Below are 27,956 nucleotides of genomic sequence, written 5' to 3' on the forward strand. Positions count from 1 at the left end.
TTGTGGGGATTTGAGAAGTGAACCAGTGTGTGGAAGGTCTCTCCATCAGTCTGTCTGACTCTCTGGCTCTCTCTCATTCCCTCTCTACCTTTCAAAAAATTTAAATTTGCTGGGCTCCATAATGATGACAGCCAGTTCCTTCAAATCTGTCTCTGAACACACACACACACACACACACATACAATCTCTACTGAGCACCTACTAGTTTCAGAACAAGGGAAACAATGAGTAGGAATATCTTTAAAAACTAAACAACATATCGGGAATAAGAAAAATATACCAAATTCCTCTGGTGATAAAGCAACATGAATGAGAAATAAGAGACTGTGTTCCTCTATTTACTATTTAAGGGTCACTGACTATCAAGCATGAGGTAGACAAAAATGCGAAGGAAAATGTTCTATCAGCCCTGCATAATCACATCTCTGCCACCTCTATAATCCGAGATGACGAAATTTGTCACTTGTCTGCTATTTACAGGTGAAATTTTAATAATTTATAACATGTAACCATTTGCTGATAAGATAAAATGCAGTCCTGAAGGTATTTCACTTGAAAAATAAGAAACATTTTCCATTTTGTTGCCTTTTCATATTAATATCTGCTAGTCTATCATGCTAATTAATAAATGTAGCCGGCTGAGTAAGTCTCAGGGTTTTTTTTTCTAATTTTGTTTAATTTATCAAATGGAAAATAATCTAGCACAGAGTCATTAATTTAATTTCTTCTGAGAGGGAATCATTACCAGATATGTTAAATTTTCAACAATGCAGCTTCAAAACAGCTGTAGCCATGGAAAATTTTTATAGTTTTAATTGAACATCTGTGCATTTTAATTGATTAATTTGAAGAAAATACAGGAAAAAAGAAAGAACAGTAGGTAATATGAATTTAACAAACCACTTTTTTGTTTTCTTTTCTTCTTAGTTAATGATTTTTTAGTATAAACAAAACAAAAGATTATCAAACATTAAATGATTCCCAAGGTTATAAATACACTCAAATTGATTTAGCAGAATACACAAGTATTTTATGATAGGATTGTTTTCCATCAAAAACATGTACAGGGACACATATGTGAACACAGGTAGCATTTATTCCAGGATCTGTGACGAAGGCCAGGGCAATCCACCTAGGACATTTCAAATGGAGTTAAAAGCACTCCAATACCTCCTACACATAGCCTTGCATAAAGTTAAAGAAATTTCAGTCACTTTAGCAATGCTTAAAAGACCACCCATCTCAAAATTTCCTTTCTCTTTTAAATACATAAGGCACAGTTTTCGTATCAACTAACATTTTCCTAATACCTCATCAATTTCATTATCAAAACTTAATTGTCACAGGCATGGCAGTGGCCCCAGATTTCTTTTTCTCTCTTTCCCTTCCCCCTCACCCCCCTCCAGTATTTGGAGAGAATGTGGCTCCAGAACAATATATTAGCTATAAAAAAGACCATGAAATCCTTGCCAAGGAGGAACAGTTAAACAGCATACAATTTTCCTAGGCATTGAGCCCCAAGAACAACCGGATAGAGTTTGTTCTTGGTTATCATTATTATTGATTGGCAAACACATTCTAGGTTTTAAGTGAGAGCAAAAGTATCTTTGTCAACCTCATTGTGAAAATGCAGGCAAGGGCAGATGAAGAGAACGGATGCACAGATATGTGGGGTAGAAAAACACTGTCAAGAGAGAAAGCAGAAGTAAACATCTCCTTTACTTAAGGGACAAGTGCTAACAATTTTTCACAATACTGAATGAAAATAATCATCATAGTGGTACGATTTAATGATGTATTTACAGTAATTCAGAAATCAGTCATCTAATAACTTACGCTTTAAGATGATGGTCTTTGTTCTCCCTGTGCTCTGAGAGTTTGTAGAGGGAAGGAAATACACGTCAGAAATGGATCTGTTTCCTAAGCACTTTTAAAACCATATGAGCAGCCATGCTGCCAGCACAGTATTTAACTTGTAGTAGTCACTCATTTAGTGTCTGAAGTGTTGTGAGGGCCTTCTGAGGGCTTTTACTCAGAGGACGAATGCACTCGTTACGGATCAGTCACATGGTCCAAAAAGCCCAGGGAAAATGCAATTAAAACATAAGCTTATTTTGGTGCAATTTTTTTGAAATCTGTGCATAGCTTTTTATAATACCCATATTCTATGAACTTTGTGAAAACCCTTCATACATCCACTAGGAAAGACAACAAAAGACATGTACCTGTCAACACGTTTTCCAGCTCCTGACTCTATTTACGTGAGTAAAGCTAACCTCCCTGCAATGGCTGTCCTCACACGAAGTCTCCCCAATCCTGAATTCATTCTGCATTCCCAGCTTTACTGTAATTTAAATATCCAATCAATTTCACCACAAATTTGTAAGACATTCAAATTAGCAAGTTATTTATTGTTAATTGGTAGGATGTGCAGTACACTCGGGCAAAAATGTACTTTACATGTATTTAAAAGATATTTTTTATCTGTGATGAAAAAGAAACTTAGTTGCCAGAATTTCCTTCAGGAAAACCTTGTAGAAAGTCATTCTGGAAAAAATTGAGACAAAACTAGACACAAAGATGACATTGAGTGGGAATGAAAATTTTCTGAATGACATTTGACTCTACCTCAAGTGAATGGGATGGCAATCACATAAACCTGAAGTTGGTGCATGTGTTGTGTATGAAAACCAATGACATTGGGGCTCGTATTGTGGCTCAGTAGGTTAATCCTCGGCCTGCAGCACCAGCATCCCATGTGGGTGCTGGTTCTAGTCTTGGTGCTCCTCTTCCAATCCAGCTCTCTGCTGTGGCCTGGGAAAGCAGTAGAAGATGGCCCCAGTCCTTGGGCCCCTGCACCCACATGAGAGACCGGAAGAGGCTCCTGGCCTCGGATCAGTGCAGTTCCAGCTGTTGCGGCCATCTGGGGAGTGAACCAGCGGACGGAAGACTTTTCTCTCTCTCTTACTGTCTGTAATTTTACCTCTCAAATAAATATATAAAATCTTAAAAAAAAAAAAAAGAAAAAAAAAACTGCTACACCACTTAAAAAAAAAAAAAAAGAAAAGAAAAGAAAACAAATGATGCACTGGGCGTTGGTTCTAACTCTTGAGTCAGAAGTATGAAGATTCAGAGAGAGCAAGACAAAGGAACCGACCAAAGGTGGGGCAGGGTGTTTAACTATCACAGGAGGTACAATTGGTCTCTACAAATCAGGAGCACTTAAATCACTGGGTGACTACTATGCAACAATACCAAATTCCAGATTTGAAGAAGACCTAGCAGAAATACTATAGAGGGGAATTAACCTGCAAAAAAATAGTTAGCCTCTAAGACTCTTTCCAAAGTGGAATATCCTTGTTTCTAGGATTATGTCTATAGTTGAGAGAAACAATTAGCAAATTAGCAAATCAGCCTTTTAATTATACTTTAGTTCTATGAACTAAATTGCTATGTAAAACCAGATACATATGGTAAGGTTTATTTTACATAAACCCACCCCATTTTTTTGCCTTCTAATTCTAGAACAAAATCTTACTAGATGCAACTACTCTGTTCTTCATGGGCATGACTATCATAATTTCAGATATGACATATGTCACAATAATAGCTCATTTAGCACTAAGATCGAAGCAAAGAGGTCCATATTTCCAAGAGATTTCTGGCAATCAGGAGAGTTCATTCGCATTTTTAGTCCAGAAAGCCATGATACACCATATCCAATTATTCACATAATCAATGTCTATTTTTCTCTCATTTTTCCTAGTGGTTCCATGTTTATTTATATTTATAAAGTATGTATTTCCAACAAAAAATTATGGATAAAACAATGGAGCATAAATAGAAGGTAGTACAAATAAGAAGTTAAAAACACAATAAAGTAATAAAAATATATTATTGGGATAGATTATTAAAGTATCAAGAAAACTGGTAAAATACTGAGAAAGGGATTGTGTTAAAATCTTACCATTATGGAAAGTGGGAGTAGCTGGGAACTCTTAATCAACATTTGGTACAACAAGAATATCTCAGTTTGAAATGTCATCAAACACTAATTATTGATAAACATCACATAAGGACTGTTATCACACAGAGATCATATGATTCTAGTGAAAAGCAAAGAGATATGACATGCTAATTCATATACACTGCATTTTTATAGTCATATAAAATAAATTAAACCAAAAGTTTTGAAAGATTTAACATAGCTCATGAACTTTCATTATAATTTTCATGTAACATAAGCCTCAAGATTTAAATAACAACCTTAGTCTTCACATTTATTTTTAAAGAATTTAAACATTGGGCTCAAATATCAAAAAAAGAAAATAAGTGATTATGCAATTAAAGCAGAGTATAGCAGATAAGATGACCTCAAAGTGCCTTCTGCTAAAAATGTTTAGAAATGCTGGATAAAACACAACAAACCATCTTCTAACACATGATCAACTAAGGAAGAAAGTTAACTAAATTCCCAGGGCAAGAATGGAAGAGAAAACTGACAATCAGGAAAAAAGTTCACGCACTGCCTCACGCAGAGTTCCAGGGAGGCAGGCATGGATTCTGTTTTGGTAATCCCAAGTAGTGGTTTCAGACACGCACCCAGAGATTAGGAGAGTGAGCTCTAAACTTCCAACAAAACAGATCGGGACAGAGTCAATCCCTGTACCTACCATCACCATGAAAATCAGTACTTTCACAGACTACATCCTTGTAAAATGGAAAAAATTCACCAACTATCAAAAGAAGATGAAATACAAGCTTCTCTCTAAACTGGATACAGGGATTAAAAAATCTTCTCTGGAAATGTACAGCAAAGAAGAGAAGAGAAAAGAGGGAATGTGCTTTGCTTTAGTTCTTCGATTTTGGAATTCCTAAGCCATGAAACTAGCATTAAAAACACTGTCTGCAGATTAGAATACTCCCTAGGGACATTTGGTAGAAGAAACACTCTTAATCCAAATCACACAAGATTTCCAAGATTGTGTCATGCTAAAGATAAGATCTCATAATTTGTAATTGCAAAAGACATAAAAATAACAAAAATTCAAACATAACTAAAAGTCAACAGATAACAACTAAAAGCAGTATTACCCTTTCAAGAACTTCAGATGACTGAAGTAGCTGAGAGAAACCAAATACGAATTTTACATACATCGTGAAATAAAGTCATAGGCCATTTCAAATTCCATAAAAACAAATAGTAATTGTACCATTTACGATGGATAGGATGCTTTGCTTGAATTTATTGACTAACATATCAATATTTGATATATCAATTTTAGAAATTTAAATGCCAACATGATTGTTAACACTGTATTTGAAACAATGCTATTAATAGTGGAATTAATCATTTCAGGTTGAAAAGTGTTAAAAGATTTTTTCCCTAAATCAACATTAGAAATAGATAAAAATCAAAGGACATAATAACACAAATCTTGCCATTTATTCATTCAACTAATGTTTATCAAGTATCTTTTATTTACAGCATTATTTTATGTGCTGAAGAAAAGAGTTATTTTTGAGTGCCAGAGCCTGTTATATATTTTAATTTCTAGAGCAAATGTGAACCAACTTTAAAAGAAATAATAAAACAAGCTAAAACCTTAAGACCAGCATTGTGGCATATTGGGTAAGGCCACTGCTTGCGATGCCAGCATCCCATATAGACACTGGTTCCTGTCCCAGCTGCTCCACTTCGGATCTAGCTCCTTGCTAATGGCCTGGGAAGGCAGTGCAGGATGGCCCAAGTGCTTAGATTCCTGCTAACCCTGTGGGAGACCCAGATGAAGCTCCTGGCTCCTGGTTTCAGTCTGGTCCAACCCTGGCCATCTGGGGAGTGAAACAATAGATGGAAGCTCACTCTCTTGCTCTCTCACTTTCTCTCCTCTAGCTCTGTCTTTCAAATAAATCTTTTTAAAAAATAAACTAAAAACTTACTAAGGAAATGAAAGTGAAACTATTTAAAAAATATTTATTTTGAAGGCAGAGTTACAGAAAGAGACAGATCTTCCATCTGCTGGGTCACTCCCCCAGACAGCTGCAATGTCTAGGACTGGGCCAGGCAGCAGTCACAAGCTTCATGCAGGTCTCCCACGTGGGTGCAGGAGTCCAGGCACTTGGGCAATCTTCCGCTGTTTTTCCCAGGCACCTTAGCAGGGGGCTGGATTAGAAGTGTAGCTGCTGGGACTCAAATCAGCGCTCATGTGGGATGCCTGCATTGCAAGCTGCTGTGCCACAGTAACAGCCCCTCAAGCAAACATTTTAAAAAGAAATTGTTAGTATCTTTCAAAAACTCTTTCTAGAAACAGAGGAGGAACCAACATATTTCATGAGCCAACAAAACTCCAGTGCCAAAATCTGCCAAGGATAGTCTCAGGAGAAAAAGAGAGAGAAAGAGAGAGAGAGAGAGAGACACACACTGCAGACTGATACTGCTTACAAATATAAACACAAGAATCCTTAATAAAATATCAGTATACTTAATCCTAACAATATATTTTAAAAGATAATACAATACAATCAAGGGGTAATAATAACTTATCATAACTAACATACCTCAGGCTAGTCATACTGAAAATAAATCAATGAAATGTATCATATTAATAGAACAAAAAAGAAAACTATATGATCTTCCTATTTCATTAAAGGGAAAGAAAATGACAAAATGAAACATTCAGTCATGACCAAAAAAACTCACTCAGAAAATTAGAAACAGAAGGGAACTACCTCAATCTGATCAAAGAAGCCACTAAAACTCACAACACCCTATTTAATAGTAATCATTGAATCATTGAACATTTTGCCTCTGAGATTGATAACAAGGCAGAGGCTGCTGTTCTCACAAGTTCATTTTACTGGAAATTCACTCTGGTACTAGAGGGAAAAAAAATAATGTGCCTAAGATTGAAAAGCAATAAGAGTAAAATGATCTTTATTCAGATAACATAATTGCGTTCATTAAAAATTCCAAAGATTCTATTAAAAATAAACCTCCTAAAGTTAAAAACTTTGTGTATGTGTAATCAAATCAACTGCATTTCTCTAAACACTCAGCGAACACTGAAAAAATCAATTTCAAAAATACAACGCAGGGAATGGCATCTGGCACAGTGGTTGAGACCAGTTGGGATGCCCACATTCCATGTGTGTGTGCCAAGGTTTCAGTCCTGGCTCTGTTTCCAATTCCAGCTTCCTACTAATGTGCAACCCAGGAAGCAGCAGGTGATGGTTCAAGTCCTTGGTTTACTGCCAACCACATGGGGGGACTCAAATTGAATTTTGGGCTCCTGGTTTTGGCCTGGCCCAGACCTAGCTATTGCAGGCATTTGAGGAGTGAATCAGAAGATGCAAGATCTCTGTATGTCTGCTTCTGCCTATCTTTCAAATAAATGGATTAATTTTAAACTATCAATGCAGTTTAAAAAAGTAACTTTTAAAAATTTTTCTAATAGTTATTTATTAATTTTTCATTTATTTATTTTTAAGGGAGAGAGACAGCTCCTGTTTGCAGGTTTATTCCTCAAATGCCCACAAGAGCTAGGGCCAGATAAGAGCAAAGCATAGAACTAGCAACAAGCCAACTAATTGAGCCATTACCTACTACATCCCAGGGTGTGCTTTAGCAGGAAGCTGGAATTGTGAGTGGAGCTGAGGCACTCCTAGATAGGATGTGAGCATCCCAACCAGTGTCATAACCACCAAGGCGAATGTCTGCCCCTACAATCGCAATATTAATGATCTTCTTGGGATTATTTCCCAAATCTACCAACTTCATGAACCTTTGTTGCAGGCTGACACAGAAAGTTATGTGGAAAAAAATATATATTACAATATAGAGAGAAATCTGAAAGTACAAATATGTACAAAAAATCAATAATTATAGATTAATTTTTTTAAATTTTGTTCAACTGCATTTTCAATCTTCCTAAATGACAAACCATACTAAAGCAATAATAGTTACTAACCTCCAAAATTATATTAAGGAAAATGGCCAAGTGATTTCACCATTTATGATGACTGGGTTAATTTGTCAAAAAATTGACTAATACATCAAGATATAATATATCTTTAGAAATTTAAATAACAACATGATTGCTAATAGGTCATTCAACTGAACATTATAAATACTTTAATTACTCTTATAAGGTCAAAATATTTGTTATAAGATATTTGCATAAGTCAATATTAGGTAAGAGTCAAAACTATTAATCAACAAGATATAAAAATATATAGTATATATAAAATATATACTATATAGAAGTATAACTCAAAGTGAAGAAGAAAACAGTTATAGTCTAACAAGTACCAGAACTATCATAAATGTTTTACATGTACTGTATCCTTTATTCCCCCACCAAAAAGGACACATGCAGGCTAACACAGTCTCCGTTTCCACAAGGGAAAGGTGAGCCACCCCAAGCAAAGCAACTGGTGTAAAATGACACAGCAGTGGGCACCAGAGTCTGCATTCAAACCTAGTGAATCTGACCCCAAAGTCTACAGCCTTAGCCAATCTACAGAAGGCATGCTCAGGGGTATACGAGATAAAAACAGTTTTGTTCTCATGGTGCTTACCTGTTAATAGCAGAGTACAAAATAAACAAATAAAGAAGAAAATAATCAGACAATGATAAGTTCTGAATAAAATAAAATATAGTGATAGGAAAAACAATGTGGATACATGTAGGGAGGGCCTAAGGGGCTTTTATGCTGAAACTTGAATGATAAGCAGCAGCTAGAATGTAAAAATGTGGGGAAAGAGTGTTCCAAATCGACAAAATAGCTATGCACAGGCCCCAAGTGACAGCAACGTTAATGGCTCTGAAACACAGGAATGAAGATACATAAATGATAACTTAGGAAAAGCCTCACAGTATCAGAAACACTGGCCTTTGTAGCAAGTATGATGGGAAGACACTGGAAGGATTTAGGAAGATTTAGGTACCATGACTTAGACATATTTTTAAAATATCCTTACTGGGGCCAGCATTGAGGCACAGCAGGTAAAGCCACTGCCGGCAAAACGGGCAACCTATTTGGATACCAGTTCACGTCCTGGCTGCTCCACTTCTGATCCAGCTCCCTGCTGGCGACCTGGGAAAAGCAAGGGAAGACGACCCATGTATCTGGGCCCCCACCACCCATATGAGAGACTGGATGAGGTTCCTAGAGCCTGGTTTGCTCCTTGCTCAGTCCTGGCTGTTGTGGCCATTTGGTGAGACAGTGGCTGAAAGCTTGCTCGCTCGCTCGCTCTCTCTGTTTTTCCTTCTCTCTCTGTAACTCTGATTTTTGATAAATAAGTCTATCTTTATAAAAATAAAATATCCTTATTGGTTGCTGTATGAAGCATGGGTTATAATCAAAGAAGGGAAGCAGAGAGACCAGGAAGCCACTGCAATGGCACCAAGGAGAATAGCAGGTGGTATAGGCATCACAGGGAAAGAAAAGATGGATAGCAGAAAGATTCAGAAATGTTCAAGAGACAACTCAGCAGGACTTTCTGGTGCACTGATGTGGTGGATCAGGAAAATAGGAATTAGGATGATAACTGTTTTTGTCTTGAACAACTTTATGTGACAGTAATACTTTGGAAATATGGATGATTGGAATACATAATGTCCAGATGGGGGAAAGCAAGCTAGGATTTGGATGCTTACTATGCGTCTGAAGTGAGACACTAAATAGGTAGTTGGATATGTGAATCTGAAGTTCCATGAGAGGGATCACACTGGAGATGGAAATCTGGTGGCCATCAGTGAATAGATGGCATTTTAAAACCTTATGACCTGAATGGAATCAGCAGTGGGAGTGCACAAAGGGAACAAGCCAGGATCAGGGACAGAGAACAAGTGGACTGCCCTGGAGTCCAAGGACGCCTAGGTCAGAGCCACAGATCTTGCTGGTTCTAAGCTGAAAAGCTCTTCACTCGGCCCAGCTTCCAAGGTGACCGCCACTGCTGAGGGGGTGGCCAAGTAGGGTGAGTAACATTGCAGGCAGAGCTGTAAATTTCCTGTTAGAGTTACCACCTGCCTTCACCTGGCCAGCTCTCCTCCCAGGCCAGCTAGGTAATGGAAGTCAACAGGGTAACTTCCCCAAGGAATTTCACACCTGACTTATGATGTACCCCATGTTAAGAGATAGGTAGGTCTGGACCTCATAACTGACAAAGCCTTAAAGCCCGCCAGATTATTATCAAGCCCTTCTGTCAGTTTCTATTTGCCTCTCAATCGGATAACTTAGTCGTGGCTTAGACAGCACCTTTCTTGGGTCCTCTAGTAATGACTCTGTCCTTTGTTCTAGACCCTGTCTGGCCCACTTGGGGCCTCATTCCTTTGTAATCATAGCCTCTACTCTTACATTCGTGGCTCTACTCCCAACCTGTGTGTATGGATGGTCCTCTCCCCCACTTAATGTTGTATGATTTCAGAATGTCTCCATAGACAAACCCCTCTACCTGCAAAAGATGAGTGGCTTTCCTCCTGGTCTTGGTTGGGATCAGCTTTGGACCACGTCCATCAAACAGTCCTCACAAGGGTCCAGAGACCCCCCACATTTCCTCTCCTCTATGAAATCCTCTCATTACCTTGTTAGTGCCACTCTTAGGATCATTGGTTGCTATTCTCACCCTGACTTTTATACTACAGCAGCTGTTTAAATGTTTACAGCAGGTGATAATGGAATGAACCAAGGCCTTCACCAACCAGACAGTCAACCAAATGCTGCTACAGGGATATACTTGGCCCCCCACCCAGGAGACAGCGGCTTGAGACATCACCCCCTGACAGCAGAGAGTACCTCGTCGCCCCATGTCAGCAGGAAGTAGCTCTAAAGACAGGTCATTGTCCTTCTACCCATCCTGGACTTTTGGGACTAATGTAATCCCATACAACTCTTGCTTTATAAAGACAAAAGGGGGGAATGTCAGGAAAATGGCGCGATCTTATCTATGACACGATCTACACCCTGACACCATCCTGGGCTCTAGCCCCCTGCCACCATTGCTGGAAGCCAAGTGGCCACATGGCCCAACCACTGGTGTCAAGCTCCACCCCCATCCTAATAGGATTCACTGCTCCTGCTTCCCTGCACGCCCTCAGGCAAAGTTTTAAAAGGATCTGCTCCTGAACACGTGGCTCTCTTCTCTCCTCTCCTACCTCCTCTCCTCTCTCTCTTGGCTCCTCTCCTCTGCTCTCTCTCTTCTCTCCTGGCTATCTCCTCTCCTGTCTCCCTCTCTCTCTCTCCCTCCATCTCCTGATCTCTCTGTGTTTGTCTCTCTCTCTCGATCTCTCTTTCACTCTCCTTCTCCCTCTTTTTCCTTCTTCGCCCCTTCTCTCTGGTCTGCTGGGTTTTCCTCAATGAACCTTTTCTCTTAAAAAAAAAAAAAAAAACAAGTTGAGAAGACAAAGGAGCAGGTGCCAAGGCTGAGGAAACCAGGAGCAGCACAACAAGCAAAACAACAATGTTAGAAACCCAGAAAGAGAGTGCGCTGATCTGGGCTGAACTCTTTAAAGTGCCCAGTACAGCTAATTTACTTTAGGCCAATAATATCCTCTTTGCAAATCTTGTATAAATTTGTGTGTGTTTTTTTTTTTGGACAGGCAGAGTGGACAGTGAGAGAGAGAGAGAGATAAAGGTCTTCCTTTTTTCCATTGGTTCACCCCGCAATGACCACTGCAGCCGGTGTGCTGCAGCTGGCACACCTCGCCGATCCAAAGCCAGGAGCCAGGTGCTTCTCCTGGTCTCCCATGGGGTGCAGGGCCCAAGGACTTGGGCCATCCTCCACTGCACTCCCGGGCCATAGCAGAGAGCTGGACAGGAAGAGGAGTGACCGGGACAGAATCCGGCGCCCCGACCGGGACTAGAACCCCGTGTGCCAGCACCGCAGGTGGAGGATTAGCCTATTGAGCCGCAGCGCCAGCCAGTCTTGTATAAATTTAAGTTTTAATGACTCATTCTTACAGAAGAGTTTGATACCTCAAAGGATGCTTAAATGAACAATTGTATAAATTTAAATGCCTCTTATAAAATTGAAAGTACATCTCAAATAATCAAATGTGTAAACCAAGATCCTCATGGTGTCAGCTTGCTTAAAGCAAGACTTGATTTGTAGTGTACCAATCATGAGGAGATTAAAGGCTGAGTTTGATTGCAGTGGCCATTGGAAGTAAACTTTAACATTTGTGATGAACTAGCTTTACATTCCAGAACACACATAGTATATTTTCAATACCATGGCTGCTAACATTTACTAAATATTTATTTCATATTAATTTAATTCTTACCAAAATTCTATGATTTAAATGATTTAGTTATGCCTTTTTGTTTAGGGAATAAAGCAATGACTCTAAGAATTATTTAAGTGACTTTGCCAGTGCCAGGTAGAATCCCACATTAATCCAAGCTACAGCCATCAATGCTTATTCTGGTAACACTTAAACACCTTGGGCTCTGACCTTAAAGTCTCATGGCAATATTTGTTCCCTCCCCTTCTTTCACAGCTATTGACTTTCCTTATAAACCTATCCTGCCAATGGGAGGGAAAGAGGCAAGAAAAGCAAGTAACAAGAAAAGAATCAAAGAGAAATAGAAGAAGACATTATCACAGCTGACAACTCAAATAAAAAAATGAGTATGATGGAGTTTTGAATTCCTTGGCAGCATAGTCATTTTATTTGGACATAGCGATCACCCCTCTGAATTGGGCACCATCCACTTCAGGGCTTATGAGACCATATTAAATTCTATTTACTATTTCTTGACTTTATTTTTCAGTTGGTTATGTAAAATAAACTTACTCTTTTTCCTCTCCAGATTATTGCCATTAAGCCTTTAAATTCTAAACAAATTGTAATGCATCTATTTAGGAGATTTGGATATAAATCTTACCAACCATAGCTCCAAAAATGAATTATTTCAAACTGTAATTAGAACAGCATCTCTTATATGTGTTTATTGTAGGAAAACCTGACCATATGATGATCAGAGACCTCAAAAGCAATTCCTTCAGTGATAAAGAAATAGTCTTAATCTGGTTATTATTTAGAATTTCCCATTAAAAATTTGGCCAGCTGCTCAGTATTCTCTAGAACAAAACTGCTATTCAGTTCATGGTTATTTCAGCTTTTTAAAGCAACTTTAATAGATGTATAATAACTTACAAATCATGACCTTGAACTTTTACAACTGCTACAAGGGCTCAGTGGAAGTAAGACCTGTTGTGTACTGTTACAAATTGCCTATATCACACTTCTCTCAGGGGCAGCAGCCTTTATATAAAATAAAATCTTGGCAAAAATTTCAATATCTTGCTTGCCCCCCAACTCAATGTATGTCCCTTCACAAGCAAACTGCCATGGATTTTAACTAATGAAAAACTGGTTTGTTTTTAGAAAACATCCACATTATTGGCTAATATAACAGAAATGACCAGGAAATGTGTGCTTTAATATGGATTAAACATGAGTACAATTCAGAACATTTCTTCTTGTTGAATCAGATAATCAAAACTATTAAACACTATTTCAAAACGCTTTTCAAAATCCTGGGACCATTAATGTCATGTCCAAATCACTGTGGATTTTTGTTATTGTTGTTGCTTTTACTATTCACAGGGATACAATGAGTCATTGGCACACTTCCAGTGCAAGATGCATTTGAATAATACATGACATGCCCTTTAGCTAGCATCATGATGCCAGATTTAAAACAAGGTAAGAAGTTTCCTCCATGTACACTTGCAGTGTTCAGCTGTTCATAATCTATAGCGTTAACAATTTATCATCAAACCCAGCGACTTGCTGCCAACTTATCAAAGTGGCCACTGGGTGCATATGATCAAGTCTGAGCATCTGGCTCTCCTCTGTTCCTGACATTAGCACAGACAACAGAATCAGTGGACTATTGAATGCAATTACAGTAAGCGAGACAGACAATAAAGATTGATAGCGCCTTCTCTTTTTATCACACACAAAACTAGTGGGGGTTAAAGCTTTGCCTTGAGCTGCCTTCATTTAACAATGATTGAAAATATGCAATTGTGTTGGTAAAACACTGTAGCCTGTACCACTTCATTTACTGGACACATTATCAAATTAAATGAAAAGTGAACTGCCAAAAGCAACAGTTATTATATATTAATGATGAATATTTACTTAGCATTGTTCACAAATCATACAGAGAACAGAATCCTTCTTGTTATCTTCTTTGCAGGTTACAGTTGAGTAGGTTTAACATTTCTATGTTTACGTTAAGTCTTCTGTCGACAAATCTCTAAACACAGACTTGCACGATTGGTTTTGTGACTATCCATGTGATTACAATATGTAATTAATAAAATGCTCTAGTTGTAGATGAATCCTAATTATTGAAGAGTTCTTTCTCGCTCTATCACAATTCTCATTCTTGTAGCTACTGTCGAAGCAAGTGAGACTTAACCAGGGGTATAAGTTGTGACCCAGAGGTTAGGAAAACCAGCTTCAATGATGTTCCAAAATATGGACTGAAAGAATACTCTCAAGATATAGACAAGACAAAAATGTACATTTTTAAAAACTTTTCTCTGAAGAGTATTGCTTTAGTAGGAGGATTTGACAGTTTATCCATAATTTGACCTCCAAAACAAAAATACGTAAGGGGCAGAATGAGACAGCATCAAACTATGGAGCAGACAAAAGAAATGGATGCTATTCCACAGTTCATACAAGAGAAAACTGCATCTAAGAAAATATCAATAGATCTGGAATACAAAAATAAGTGTCTCATTGTTAAGTGGGTAAACATTTGGTGTGCAAATCGACATGTCAGAAAGACATGATGGCAGGCAGACATGACTGTTCAAAGTTATGTAGATTAAGGCAAGGTTCTTTTTTAAAACACACACACATCTGGCCCTTCCTTTCCAATGATAGACACAGGAAAAGAAAGCACCCACATATGAAATGCAATCATGTCCCTTTTCTAAGAGCTCAACAATATGAAAGCTCTGTGCCATGTCACCAACACAAAGAAAAAGAAGTAAAGGAAAAGCAGAGGCAGATAATCAGTCATGAGTTTCTAAAACTACTTCATTGGTTATCTTCCCAACAGTTAAATGTACACTCAGAGTATCAACACATACAGTTGACATAAATAGCAATATTAGGCTCAGGGTATTTAGCCAGTGTCAAAACCTTACCAAAGTAATAGCATCACCATGGCAAACTATGAATCTGGAAGCCAAAAGGGAGTGCTGAATCAGTATTCATGAAATAAAAATGAAATCATCATATTCTTTAAAATTTACCTTCAGGTAAAATCTATCTGAATCCATTCTTCCTAGACACATCCAAATTCTAAGGTCCACGTGGCCTATAAATACTTTGGGGATATGTCATCTTTGACAGTTATTTTCAAAGCTAGCCAAGTTCCAGACTTATCTCAATAGCTTCTTAAAATCCCTATGTCCTAATTTTTGGTGTTCTCATTGAATAACTTGGAGTGGAGTACTGGATATTCAACATATACATCCAGCAAGTAAAATGTCAACAATCAGAAAATCTATCACCTATAAAGCTACCATGCACATTTTGACATAAAATTTCATTTGAAATCTTTTTATTCATGGGTCTTTTTAAAAAGATTTAAATTTACTTATGTTTATTTATTTGAGACAGAGAAAGAGCATACAAAGAGAGATAGAGCATGTACTCCCATCAATGCCCACAGTGGTCTGACTGGGTCAGTCTAAAGTCAGTAGCTGGACACTCAATCCATGTCTCCCATGTGAACTGCAGGGACCCAACAACTTTTTTTTTTTTTTTTTTGAGATTTAATTAACGTATTTAAAAGGCAGAGTTAGAGAAAGGGAGAGACACAGAGAAAGAGGGAGATTTGAACGAGATCCTCCATGCACTGTTTCACTCTCAAACAGCCAGGCTGGGGGCAGGCTAAAGCCAAGAGCCTGGAACACAATGCAGGCATTCCATGTTGGTACGGAGACTCAAGTACTTGGACCCTATTCCACCACTTTCCTAGGCGCCATTAGCAGGAGCCAGGACTCGAAGAGGTGCTCATATGAGATGCCAGCATCGCAGGGAGCAGCCTAACCTGCTGTATCACAAAACCAACCACGGGGCCCAACTACTTGAACATTACCTGCTGCTTCCCAGTGTGCACTAGTAGAAATCTAGAATCTTGAGCAAAGCTGGAACTTCAACCCAGACACTCCAGTATGGAATGCAGACATTCTAAGTAGCATCTTAACTGTTAAAACATTTGCATCTTTTTTCTAAACATATGAGTGGGGGGAGAAGTATCCCTAAAAAGCGTTCAAGAGAAATGCCTGCTGAAACTTACCTGAAGAGGGTCCACACTAAGCTATTAATCTTACCTACCAGGTCAACTAGACTTGGGTAATATACCCATAGGGTCCCTTTCATCTTAGCCATCTGGAACAACCTTGAGCAATCTTTTATTCTTTATCTGTACACTCCTCACTTACTTCCAAGAATGTCTTTAAAATTAATCTGCAGCCTTTTTTTCAGGGATAATCCTCTGCCTCTGAAGGTGTTTGTAACTAATCATATCCTAAGAAAGTAATCTACAGCTTGTGAGAAATTAACCCCCGGCCCCTACTTCCCACCTTCCCAAAATCTACCTTTTAGATCAAGCCAACCTACGCTCACATGTAATGATAAGTGTAAATTTACTGTTAAAGAGTACATAAATTCCAACAATCTAACTACTTTGGAACACTTCCCAAGACTCATGAAAAGTCATTAGATTTCTGTCCCTTGGGCCTCAGTCACTCATAGTCTGCTCTGATTAAACTTTATAATAACATTTCTACAAAGCCTGTTTTATTTCTGCCAACATATATCTTAATATAAAATTTCAGAAGTCAATATTTTCAGGGGACAAGCATTCTGACATAGTCGCCCACACACCATACTGGTATGCTGCTTAGAGTTCCAGCACCTCCACTTCCAATCCAGCTTCCTGCTAATCTGCCTGGGAGGCAATGGATGATGCTCAGTCACTTGAGTCCCTGCCATCCATGGAGACTCAGATGGAGTTCTGGCCTTCTGACTTCAGATTGGCCCAGCTCTGGCAGTTGATTGGAAACATGTGTGGCTCACTCTTTCTCCTCCCCATCACTCTTTCAAGTAGGCAAAAGTGAACATAAAACTGCCAATATATTCCTTTAAAAAATAATATTCTCAGTAGCATGTGAAGGGGGATCACTTTAAAAATTTTAAATGAAAATGATATGTGCTTATGGCTTAAACTAAATAGAAGAGATATCAATACAAGTAAAAATACAAAAGAACATTCTTGCCATCCCCATAATAGATGTGCCTTGCAGATTTCATTATGTTTAAATGTAGACAACTCCTTAGAATACCTCTTATGTATTCATTTCTAATTTGTGTGTGTTTTACGTAATCAACATTAGCCTTTACATATTGCTCCATGATTTTTTTCATTTTTTCCATTTCATTTTATACTGCACATAACTAGACCTATAGCTGTTTTTCTTCTATTTCTAATGGCTATATAATAATCCATAGTGCAAATAAGTGATAATTATTTTATCATTTCCCTTGCTTTTATACTGTTCCTATTTTGTAAGTTAGCTTTACACACACACACACACACACAGACACATACACATACACACACACAAAACCAACAGAGTTTTTATACATACCCTATACTTTCTCTTCATTTACATATAGGTGTGTATTATACAATAGATTTCTAGAAATGAAATTTCTGTATCAAACATTTGTGCATTTAAATTTTTTTAATTTATTTTATTTTTATTTGAAAGAGAGAGGTAGAGACAGAGAGAGAGGTCTTCCATCCACTGTTCACTCCCCAGATGGCCTCAATGGCCAGAGCTGCACTGATCCGAAGCCAGGAGCGGAGCTTCTCCCTGGTCTCCCATGTGGGTGCAGGGGCCAAGTACTCGGGCCTTTCTCTACTGCTTTCCCAGGCCATAGCAGAGAGCTGGATCAGAAGAGGAGCAGCCGGGACTAGAACTGGCACTCATATTGGATGCCAGCACTTCAGCCCAGGGCTTTAACCCACTGCACCACAGCGCTGGCCCCAGCATTTACATTTTTAATAGGTACTGAAAAATTGCCCTGCTAAAAGGCTGTATCATTTTCTACTCTCAGCTATAAAAAATTGATTCTAAATATTTCCATGATTAAAATTTTTTTAATCTAATACACTGAAAACAAATGGTATCACAAACTTTTTTTAAGATAAAATTTATTTTATTTACTTGAAAGCCAGAGTTTACAAAAAGAGAGAAGGAAAGATAGGGACTTCCATCCACAGGTTCACTCCCTAAGTGGCTGCAATGGCAGAGCTGGGCCAGTCTGATGCCAGGAGCCAGGTACTTCCTCTGAGTCTGCCACATGGGTGCAGGGGCCCAAGATGCTGGCCCATCTTCTGCTGCTTTCCCAGGAACATTAGCAGGGAGTTGGATCAGAAGTGGAGCATCTGGGACTTGAACCAGCATCAAAAAGGAATGCTGAGGCCTGCGCCGCGGCTCACTAGGCTAATCCTCCGCCTTGTGGCACCAGCACACTGGGTTCTAGTCCCGGTTGCCCCTCTTCCAGGCCAACTCTCTGCTATGGCCAGGGAGTGCAGTGGAGGATGGCCCAAGTGCTTGGGCCCTGCACCCCATGGGAGACCAGGAGAAGCACCTGGCTCCTGCCTTTGGATCAACGTGGTGCGCCGGCCACCTCTCTCTCTCTCTCACCTGTCTCTCTCTCTCACTGTCCACTCTGCCTGTCAAAAAAAAAAAAAAAAAGGAATGCTGGCATCACAGGCATCACAGATGACTACTTAATCCATTGGTCCACAAACTTGTCTTATTACCCATTATTTTGTTTGCTTTGTCTACTCATTCTCTATATTCATTATTTGGTTGTATGATTTATCATTTTCTTATTTTGTTAAAGCTCTATACTTAACTTTTAACTTTGTATATAATATGCATATACAGAAAGCTTTTTGTTACTTGAATGGCTGTTCCCAAATGATAATTATAAAAAGTCACCTTTTATATTTTGATTTTTTATGATTTTTACAGATTAGAATTTGAATCTCTCTGGAATTTTTATCTAGGTACAGTATGAATATATTTTAAAAATAACTCCACGTGATTCTTATTGTCATCCAAATTTTGCACCCACAAATTACATACCTCGAGCTTGTCTCCTGGCAGTCCTTTTACTTCATTGGTGATGACTTAAGATAACATATCTGTCTCACAGGATTATGGAGAGGAGTAAATAAGTGAAGAAATATAGAGTCTGGCACGGTCTCTCCCACGGAGAAAATGCTCAGTAAACATCAACTGCTAATATAATCAGCATTATTATTTTTTAATTTTATTTATTTTCATTTTATTTGAAAGCCAGAGACAGAGATCTTCTATCCACCTGTTTGTTCACTTCTCTAAAACAGTCAGGACTGGGCCAGGCAGAAGCCAGAAGCTTAGAACTCAATCTATGTCACCCTGGTGGATGTCAAGGGACCTAAGTGCTTGAGCCATCACCTGCTGTCTCCCAGGGTGTGAAATAACAGAATGTTGGAATTAGAAGCAGAGTTGAGACTGGGCCCCAGGCCTTCTGATAATGCATTATATAAGATAAGGGCATTCTTATCACTGCACCAAACCTCCACCCCAACATTACGATTTTCACATGATTTAAGCACCTTGTATTCAATTTGAAGTATTTCTACTTCCCCCAGTCCTCTCAAAATTCAAAGAACAAGGTCTTGGTGAAGATTTTCGTGGGACTTTTTGGAACCAATAGCTTCTTAATGAAATATCACTTTTAAAGGACACAGGTCACCAGGCTATTTGTAAAGCAGTTGAGTCCTTGAGGTCTTCTACTTCATACTGTTTTTCAGTGTTGTGGACAACATTCTGCCTAATCAAAGAACATGTCTGGCTCCTAACTATGCATTTTCAAAGATATTGTGGCTATCCTTTGACAAGCCAGCTCCAAATGTTCTGAGGCCCCTGACGGATCTGAACATCCCAGATTCAGGGTCAGGGCTATTGTCTCCAAAGCACAAAGGGAGGGCCTGGTACCGGGTCCCTCTGTAAGACCACAGGACACATGCTGGGCCTGCCCACCCATGCCACACACACTGACGTTCCCCAGAGAAAGTCGCTGCCTTTGGGGACCATGGGCTAGCAGAAGGCTTTAGTCATTCTTCTCCATCACCCTCTAACTCTGCTCTCTGCTTTTCTTCCCAGACACTTTGGTTTTAGGAAAGATAGGAGACGGCATTAAAGCCAGCTTTAGCTTCAGCCACACTGTGAATCCAAGTCTTTATCCAAGTCTGCTTAAGAAAATAAAAAACCTGCTCCTAACTCCACCTCAAAAAGCAGGAAATAAGTCTGAAATCAAGTGAAATTCTGGAAGAGCATTATGTTGCATCCCTGTACCAGTACACTAGGTGTGTCAGCGGCTATGATGGTTACTGGAGAAGTAGTATTTATTAAGCGCTTGCTGTGGGCCAGGCACCACACTAACCTCTTTACATGTATTACGTCAATCAATCCTCCCAACAATCCTTTGAAGAACTTCCCTTTATTATCCACAATATACAAATGAGGAATCAGAGGCACAGTGTGTCTGAGCAAATTGTTCAAGTTCAGAATTAAGAGCATAGTGGAACTGACTAGAAGCTTTGCTCTTTAACACTTTTGATAAAACAGTGCAACAGATTGATGCCAAGGTGGTCTAGTAAAAGGAGAGATGATTTCATTTTCATTAAGAAATTCAGGTAGGACTTGTTAACTTATTTGAAAGGTATAGTTACAGACAGAAAGGCCTTCCATCTGCTGGTTAACTCCCCAAATGGCCTCAATGGCTGGAGTCCAGCCAATATGAAGCCAGGAGCCAGGAGCCTCTTCCAGGTCTCACACTTGGGTACAGAGGCCATCTTCACTGCTTTACCAGGCCATAAGCAGAGAGCTGGGTCAGAAAAGGAGTACCCAGGACTTGAACTTGCACCTATATGGGATGCCAGTGCTGCAGGCATCCATAACACCAGCCTATTATCTCCTTTTGATATGTATTTTTATTTATTTGAAAGGCAGAGTGACCCAGGGAGGAGAGAGAGAGAATCTTCCAACTGCTTGCTCACTCCAGAAATGACTGCAATAGCAACAGTCAGGGCTAGGGAAGGCCAAAGCCAAAAGGCTGTAACTCTATCCAGGTCTCCAGGGTGGAAGGGGCCCAAGCACTTGGGCTGTCTTCTGCTGTTTTCCAAGTCATGTCAGCAGGAGCATCATCAGAAGCAGGGCAGCCAGGACTTGAACCTGCACTCTTATACAGATGTTAACATCATAGATGGCAGCTTAACCCTTACAGCTACAACACCAGCCCGTGTATTTATTTTCTCAAATAAACTTTTGTCATTCTCCCTAAACACTACTTGTTATTTATTTATTTATTTAAAGTCAGAGTTACAGAGAGACAGAGAGAGAGAGAAAGATCTTCAACCTGCTGGTTCACTCCCCAAATAGCCACAATGTCTGGGGTTGGGCTGAGCAACACAAACAGCTACAGTAATTGTAAAAAGTACAGTAATTATATAAAGTACTGAAAAATGCAGAGGAGAATGAAGATTAGGGAAATAAATCTCCAAATAAATGATAAAAATGAATAAAAAAACTATTAAATATTTTGAAAGTCAAATTGTTAGCAGCTATGGCCCCAAAATTCATATATTGAAGTCCTAAGCCCTGGTACCTCAAAATGCCGTGGCTGGTGCTGTGGCACAACAGGTTAAAGCCCTGGCCTGCAGCACTGGCATCCCATATGGGCTTAGGTCCAAGTCCCAGCTGTTCTACTTCCCATCCAGCTCCCTGCTAATAGGCCTGGGAAACAGTAGAAGATGGCCCAAGTCCTTGGACCCCTTGCACCTATGTGGGAAACCCAGAAGAGGCTCCTGGCTCCTGGCTTCAGATTGGCTCAGCTCTGGCCGTTGTGCCCATTTGGGAAGTGAAACAGTGGATGAAGACTACCTCTACCTCTACCTCTACACCTCTCTACCTCTCTTTCTTTCTCTCTCTCTCTCTCTCTCTCTACCTCTAACTCTCTCTGTAACTCTTTCAAATAAATAAAATAAATCTTTTTTAAAAAGTGACCTTATTTGGGAAGAAGGTCTTTAAAGACATGATTATCATCTATACAGTAGGCCCTACTCCATTATTACCGGTATCCTTTCTGCACAAAGAATGATGACCATTTGAGGGTATAGCAAGAAGGTGACAATCTATAAGGCCAGGACAGAGATCTCAGAGGAAACCAATCCTGCCAACACCTTGGTCTCATACTCTCAGCCTTCAGGACAGTAAGAAAATAAATCTCTGTTGCTGAGGCTACCCAGTCTGTGGTCCTTTGTTAAGGCTTCTTTAGCCAAGGAATAGACAAGTATTTTATCACAGAATTGGAAGTCAGAACATGAGATGCTCTGGTAGTTTTAGGCTAGCCCATAGCTCCTGTACTGGTTAATTTGTAAGAATTTTTTGAAGAATTCAAAAAAAGTACAAATATATTCAAAAAAGGTGCAGAATTTTTTTTAAAGTAAGGGATAACAGTGGAGTCTACGGGGTACAAAGACAATCTTAGGCATGGGGGAAAATATTTTCACTTGCACCTTATCCCAATTTTCAACGTGAAGACCTTTTCAAATTCCCTGTATATAGGCAGATGCATTTATATTCTTTCTTTCTTCATCTTACTCTCACCCTCTCTCCTACTCTCTCTCATCATTTCCCCCCTTTAACATTTTACCCACCATCACTCCTGTGAGGGCCATGTTCTCTTCACAGGTGGATAAGTGCGCTGCTTACACTAAGCACACATCATGCAACAGAGAAACGAGTGAACTAGAGACACAGCATGAGATTCTAACCAGAAAACTTCTCCCTAATGTACAATTCAGATAAGATACTGGGTGTGCAGGAAACACAATATTCAATCAACTAATGTCAGCCACTTGTGGTTTACCCACTCATATTACCCCAGCACAGCAATGACTCCTCTTGGGCAATAGTCAATGTACTGGGAGCAAAATCCAACAATGGCCTGAGCCTTGACATTGTCCTGATCAGATCTGTACCTCAGAGGAGCTGTGGGGTGACTGGTTTCATGCGAGAGAAGTCAGCCTACCCACATGCCTGATCACGCATAACCTTTCCTCACTTTGGTTTGGAACTTAATGACCTCAACCTTTCACAATAGGTCTTCCTCTGTTTCTTCTTCAACACAAACACAAAATGGAATATACCCTAAAGAAATAAGTATAATTAAGATATAAAATAAAATCTACCTCCTAGTATGTGCATGCATGCATGTGTGTCTCATTGGCATGCACCAGACTGTACTAAATGGCAGGAATTTCCCAAGGGAAGATAACCTCCAGACACTGCTACAAAAGCTTTATTCCCCACACTCTGCAAATTATTTAATTTAAACACTGCTTGATATGACTCTCTGAGGAGAACAGTGTTTTCTCAGATCCATTTTTAATTTATTGGTGTATACATGCATGTGTGCATACAGAACCCAATGACTCACTGCATTCACTGCTGTAGATTCTAAGCAAAAGCATCACACAGCAGAACCAGGGACTACCAACTGCTGTCTGAAATCAGGATAAAATAGATGTGAATTCCTTCTCTTTCAGGGTGAGGAAAAATAAGCTAAGATTCCAAAGCCCATTTTCCAGGGTCCCCAACCCCAGATACTTTCCATTTCCTTGAGAGCTATAACTAATATTTTAAAATTGTGTGTGCACATACATGTGCAGGTGTACACACCACTGTTCATTGTTCACAGTGGAAAATGCTCACATTCATTGATGCGTTCTACTCATGCAGGAGAAGTAATGCATATATTAAAGAATCAGTTCTCATCTGCATTGGGCAGTGCTACGCCATGGGCCTGGGAGACAATTTACAGTGTTCTTTTCATCCTTCTGCTTCTTCTACTTGTTGAATTTCTACTGCTTTTCAACTACATATTAATCAGGAGAGGGGACCTGGTGAAACAAAGCCATGAGTGTGGTTGAATTTTCCCCAATTTCAACATGAAAAATCTTGTCTTTTGAAAAAACTTAAAGATCTCATTAAAGGAGTCAAACAAATTTCTCCCCTAAGCAGAATTTCTTTACAGAAGACTCCATGAAAGGGCTAACAACAACACAAATGCAAACTTGCACACACAAGGCCAACTCTGACAGTAGTCTTGTTACCTTGACTAAATCAGTTGAAAAGCAAATTGGCATTAGACAATATTTTCAATATTAACTTACTCTTTCTGCTACTCCATCAGAGCAAGCTAAAAGGACAGGAGCCTACTTTCACCTTTCACCTAATCTTCCCCTAGTTCCCTCCCTAGGTGGTATCCTGCACACTGGTAAGGTGACTGCCTTCCTCCTGCCAGCCTACTTCTTTATTGACATAAGCTTGCATTCTCAGGCATTATCAGCTTAATGCATAATTCAAAATCTCTTGCATGTGGCCAGCACTTTTGCCTTATCCCCAGCATTCTGAATGAAAGATAAGAGCAAGTATTTCTAAAGCAAGCACATGAAAGGACTCCTGCACATTAACATCGCTCTTCCCCCACCTCCCCAACTCTGGTCCTCCTCCACCTCACAGAAAATTGCTTGCCTTGTGCTCATGCCCACACCCCTCACAGAGGTTCCATACTGAGAGGAAACCAGTTCGAGAGATGGTCCAAAAGTTCACACCAAGTGAGGACCCATGAACCTTTGGGAAGAAAGGATTTCTAAAAGCAGAAAAATCACAATTATTACCTTAAGCATCACATTCTAGAGCAGCAGTCAGTTGGCTTCAGCAAAGCAACAGGTTCAAATATCTGTAATTCAAAAAGAGAAAAATCAGCTTTAGAACTTATTTCTCCCATGGGATAAGGTAGGGTGTATGTGTGGTAGAAGTGGGGAGGGGAGCGTGATTGGGGAGAAATGAGCCAGGGAAAAAAAATTCTTAAAATGTGGGCAGTAAAAACAGATGGGAAGGCAAGCAAGAAGAGTGAGAAGGGGACAAAGGTTAAAAGAGACAGGGTAAAGGGCTAGAGTGCAGATAAACTGGGGGAGAGGATGCAAAGAAAAACTCAGGCATCTGAGAAGACAGGTCTACAAGATCAACCATAGCAGAAGGTTAATTCAGTCAGAATCAATTCAGGAAAAATGGCCAGAATGATTTTTTCCCCTACTGAATTGACTGCCTTCTGATCGAATTGATTGAATTAACTTTTTTTTTTTTAAATGGTGTGAGAAAAGAGAGAAAATGAGTAGATAATCCCATCCCACCCCCCCACACACAAATAATCAGATCCCGGTAACCTGTGCGTCAGATATGAACACCTTAACAACCTGACCACCATAAAACTCTCACTCTCTACTCTCTCTCTCTCTCTCTCTCTCTCACACACACACACACACACACGCATGTGTGTACCCATGTTGATTTTCCCAATAAGTGCCACCATTCTTCAGAATATTCACAAGCATACCACACACATACATACAAGGTATACTCTGACTTTCCATCTTTTTATGATCAAAAAAATTGCCATTTTAGAAAGGAGTTTTTCCTCAATAAAGTATGCCATAAATTTACACCAGCATCTATTTCCCAGCATCACTTTAAAAGTCAAGTTCACGAGCCCTTAATACACATATATCAATGTCAGGACACTACAGTAAATTGGAAGTCACTGAGATCATTTGAACTATTACAGATGATTCTAGCAGATGTTTTTTACAAGCTTCGTAAGTCCATCAAGCAATAATTCCTTGTTTATAAATGTAAAACATGAATTATTAAAAAATTAAAGACATTTAGAATAATAGTCCTCTGAATGCAAAGTATTTATTCCAACTTTCATCACTCATAGTTTATTGCATTGATTTTTTTTTTCATCAGTTTACTTAGTATTAGACTTCCACTGATCTCATCAATAAGAAATGGATTTTGGTAACTTTCAAATCCACTATATTATTTTTCCTTTTATTTGCAGTGAATATTTCTTCTCTCAATGGTATTACTGCAATAAGTCAGTCATTATTTCTTTATGTTTTCCCTTCCTTCTTTAGTATTTCATTTCCCTTTACAGCACATCTTGTGATCACAAAGAAAACAGAGACACTTATTTCTTTTAACAGTTGAAATTGCTGCAAGTGATTTAGCTGTCATTTAATTTGATTCCTCTCTTCTGTCTGTGGAGAAATATGTTTAATGTACTGGAAATTATGTTAATAAGAAAAAGCATTATCTCATTTAATGAAATAAATATACAAATATTTCAAAATAAAATAAAGAGGCAATCTTCACTGAGAAAAATGTCTCTTATGGTTTGCATAAAATACACAAATGAGAAAAAACTCATGAATACACTGAAACACTGACAAAAATTATGTGGATATTCAAGCAGGGAGTAGGTGGGGGGAGGAAGTTCAGTAACTGAGTTACCCATGATTTAATTTTTAAAAGAGAAACATGGATATATATTAAGGATCAAATTATTAACTTGTATTTCCAATTACACCAAGAAAGATTATTTTATTTTTCCCGAACAGAGAACAGGTTTTGAAAAGTTGTCTTTGTATTTTTTCTCTTCTGTTTCAATTGGTCTTTCAATGATTGCTATCATTCGAATTAATAATTATCAGCAATCTCATTGAAAACATGACGAACAACGTATGTAACTATAAGAAAGGTTAAAATCCTTTTGATTTTGCTAATCAAAACAGTCAATGAACTTGTTCCCAAGCTTTTACATATTAAAATTTATCTAATGCACAAAAAGGTTAAATAAATATTGTTAGTGATTTGAGCTAAACTTGAAGCAATTATGTAATAAAAGCATGACCAGCGTAACAGAAACACATAATTAGCAATTTAATTACTGGCATGAAGACAAGCTAAAGATGTCAATAAAAAAAAATCTTTAGTGACAAGCCGATTTCATTCTTTCTGCAATAGGAGAGAAACACCACCTGATGAGCAAAACCATTTTTATACAAAACACCTATTCTTCCACCAACTGAAATACCCAATTTAAAATATTTCTGACTTCATATTGTTGCATAGTGAATCATTACATTTTCTCCATTTAGATTAGCACTTTCTCTTCTCTGAAAATACAATATTTCCAGTCAGCAAGTAAAGAACATTATGTTGTTTTAAATGAGTTAAAGTAGCAGGTGTTCTTTGTTTCAATTTCATTTTTTCCAGCTTCAATAATGTGTCTGACAGCAATGCTTCGCTGTATATGGCATTCCAAATATTCTATCTTTTCTTATATCCCAAGTTTTAGCTGGGAAACATGCATAAACCACCAGGTTTTAGAAGGAGAGAAACGCTAACGATACTAGAAATAGTGAGGTTCACTAGGATTTCCCTTAAGTCTCGCACATGTTCTTTCCCTCCCGCATCTCTGTATTTAAGGTGGGTAGGAGGTGAAGGAGAAAACTAACAAGTTCAATCTATTGTGAGAGGGTCCATTTGCATCAGAATCCTGGGTTTCAGATTTTGAAACAGTTCTGAACTATTCATCTACAGCGTTTAGTGCATCCTTAGCACCTTATATATCACTGGCATTTAACCAGTAGCAGAAAACAGATACCTCAAGATAGAATCAAATTGAAAGAAGTTTTTCATCTTGGGGAAAAAATGTGAATCATCTTGGCTAGTGTCCAACAGCCACTTGTACAGGCGTAATCATGAAAGCCAGACTAGTTATGAACATAGGTCTATAAATACCTCTGGGGCATGATGGAATACATTTAAAAAGAATACTCTCATATAATAACTCCTAAGAGCAGGTTCATTCCCCAGATGGCCGCAATTGCTGGAGATGAGCAGATCCAAAGCCAGGAGCCAGGAGCTTCTTCTGGGTCTT

General features: G+C 38.8%; 1 protein-coding gene across 7 annotated transcripts in view; it reads right to left on the reverse strand.

The window, feature by feature from the left end:
• The window catches only part of LOC138848811 (uncharacterized), a 546,369-nt gene that overhangs the window by 272,051 nt on the left and 246,362 nt on the right, over positions 1-27,956 (reverse strand). For all 7 annotated transcript variants that reach the window (XR_016230334.1, XR_016230333.1, XR_016230336.1 and 4 more), the window contains exon 3: positions 24,847-24,908. Coding sequence is in view for 1 of the 7 variants with exons in the window: in XM_089327628.1 (XP_089183754.1) it covers positions 24,884-24,908 (25 nt within the window). In the remaining 6 variants the exon portion in view is untranslated. The remainder of the gene's footprint in view (positions 1-24,846; positions 24,909-27,956) is intronic.

Source organism: Oryctolagus cuniculus, chromosome 2, assembly GCF_051225735.1.
Source record: "Oryctolagus cuniculus isolate XC-2025 breed Fujian yellow rabbit chromosome 2, ASM5122573v1, whole genome shotgun sequence".
Lineage (NCBI taxonomy): Eukaryota > Metazoa > Chordata > Mammalia > Lagomorpha > Leporidae > Oryctolagus > Oryctolagus cuniculus.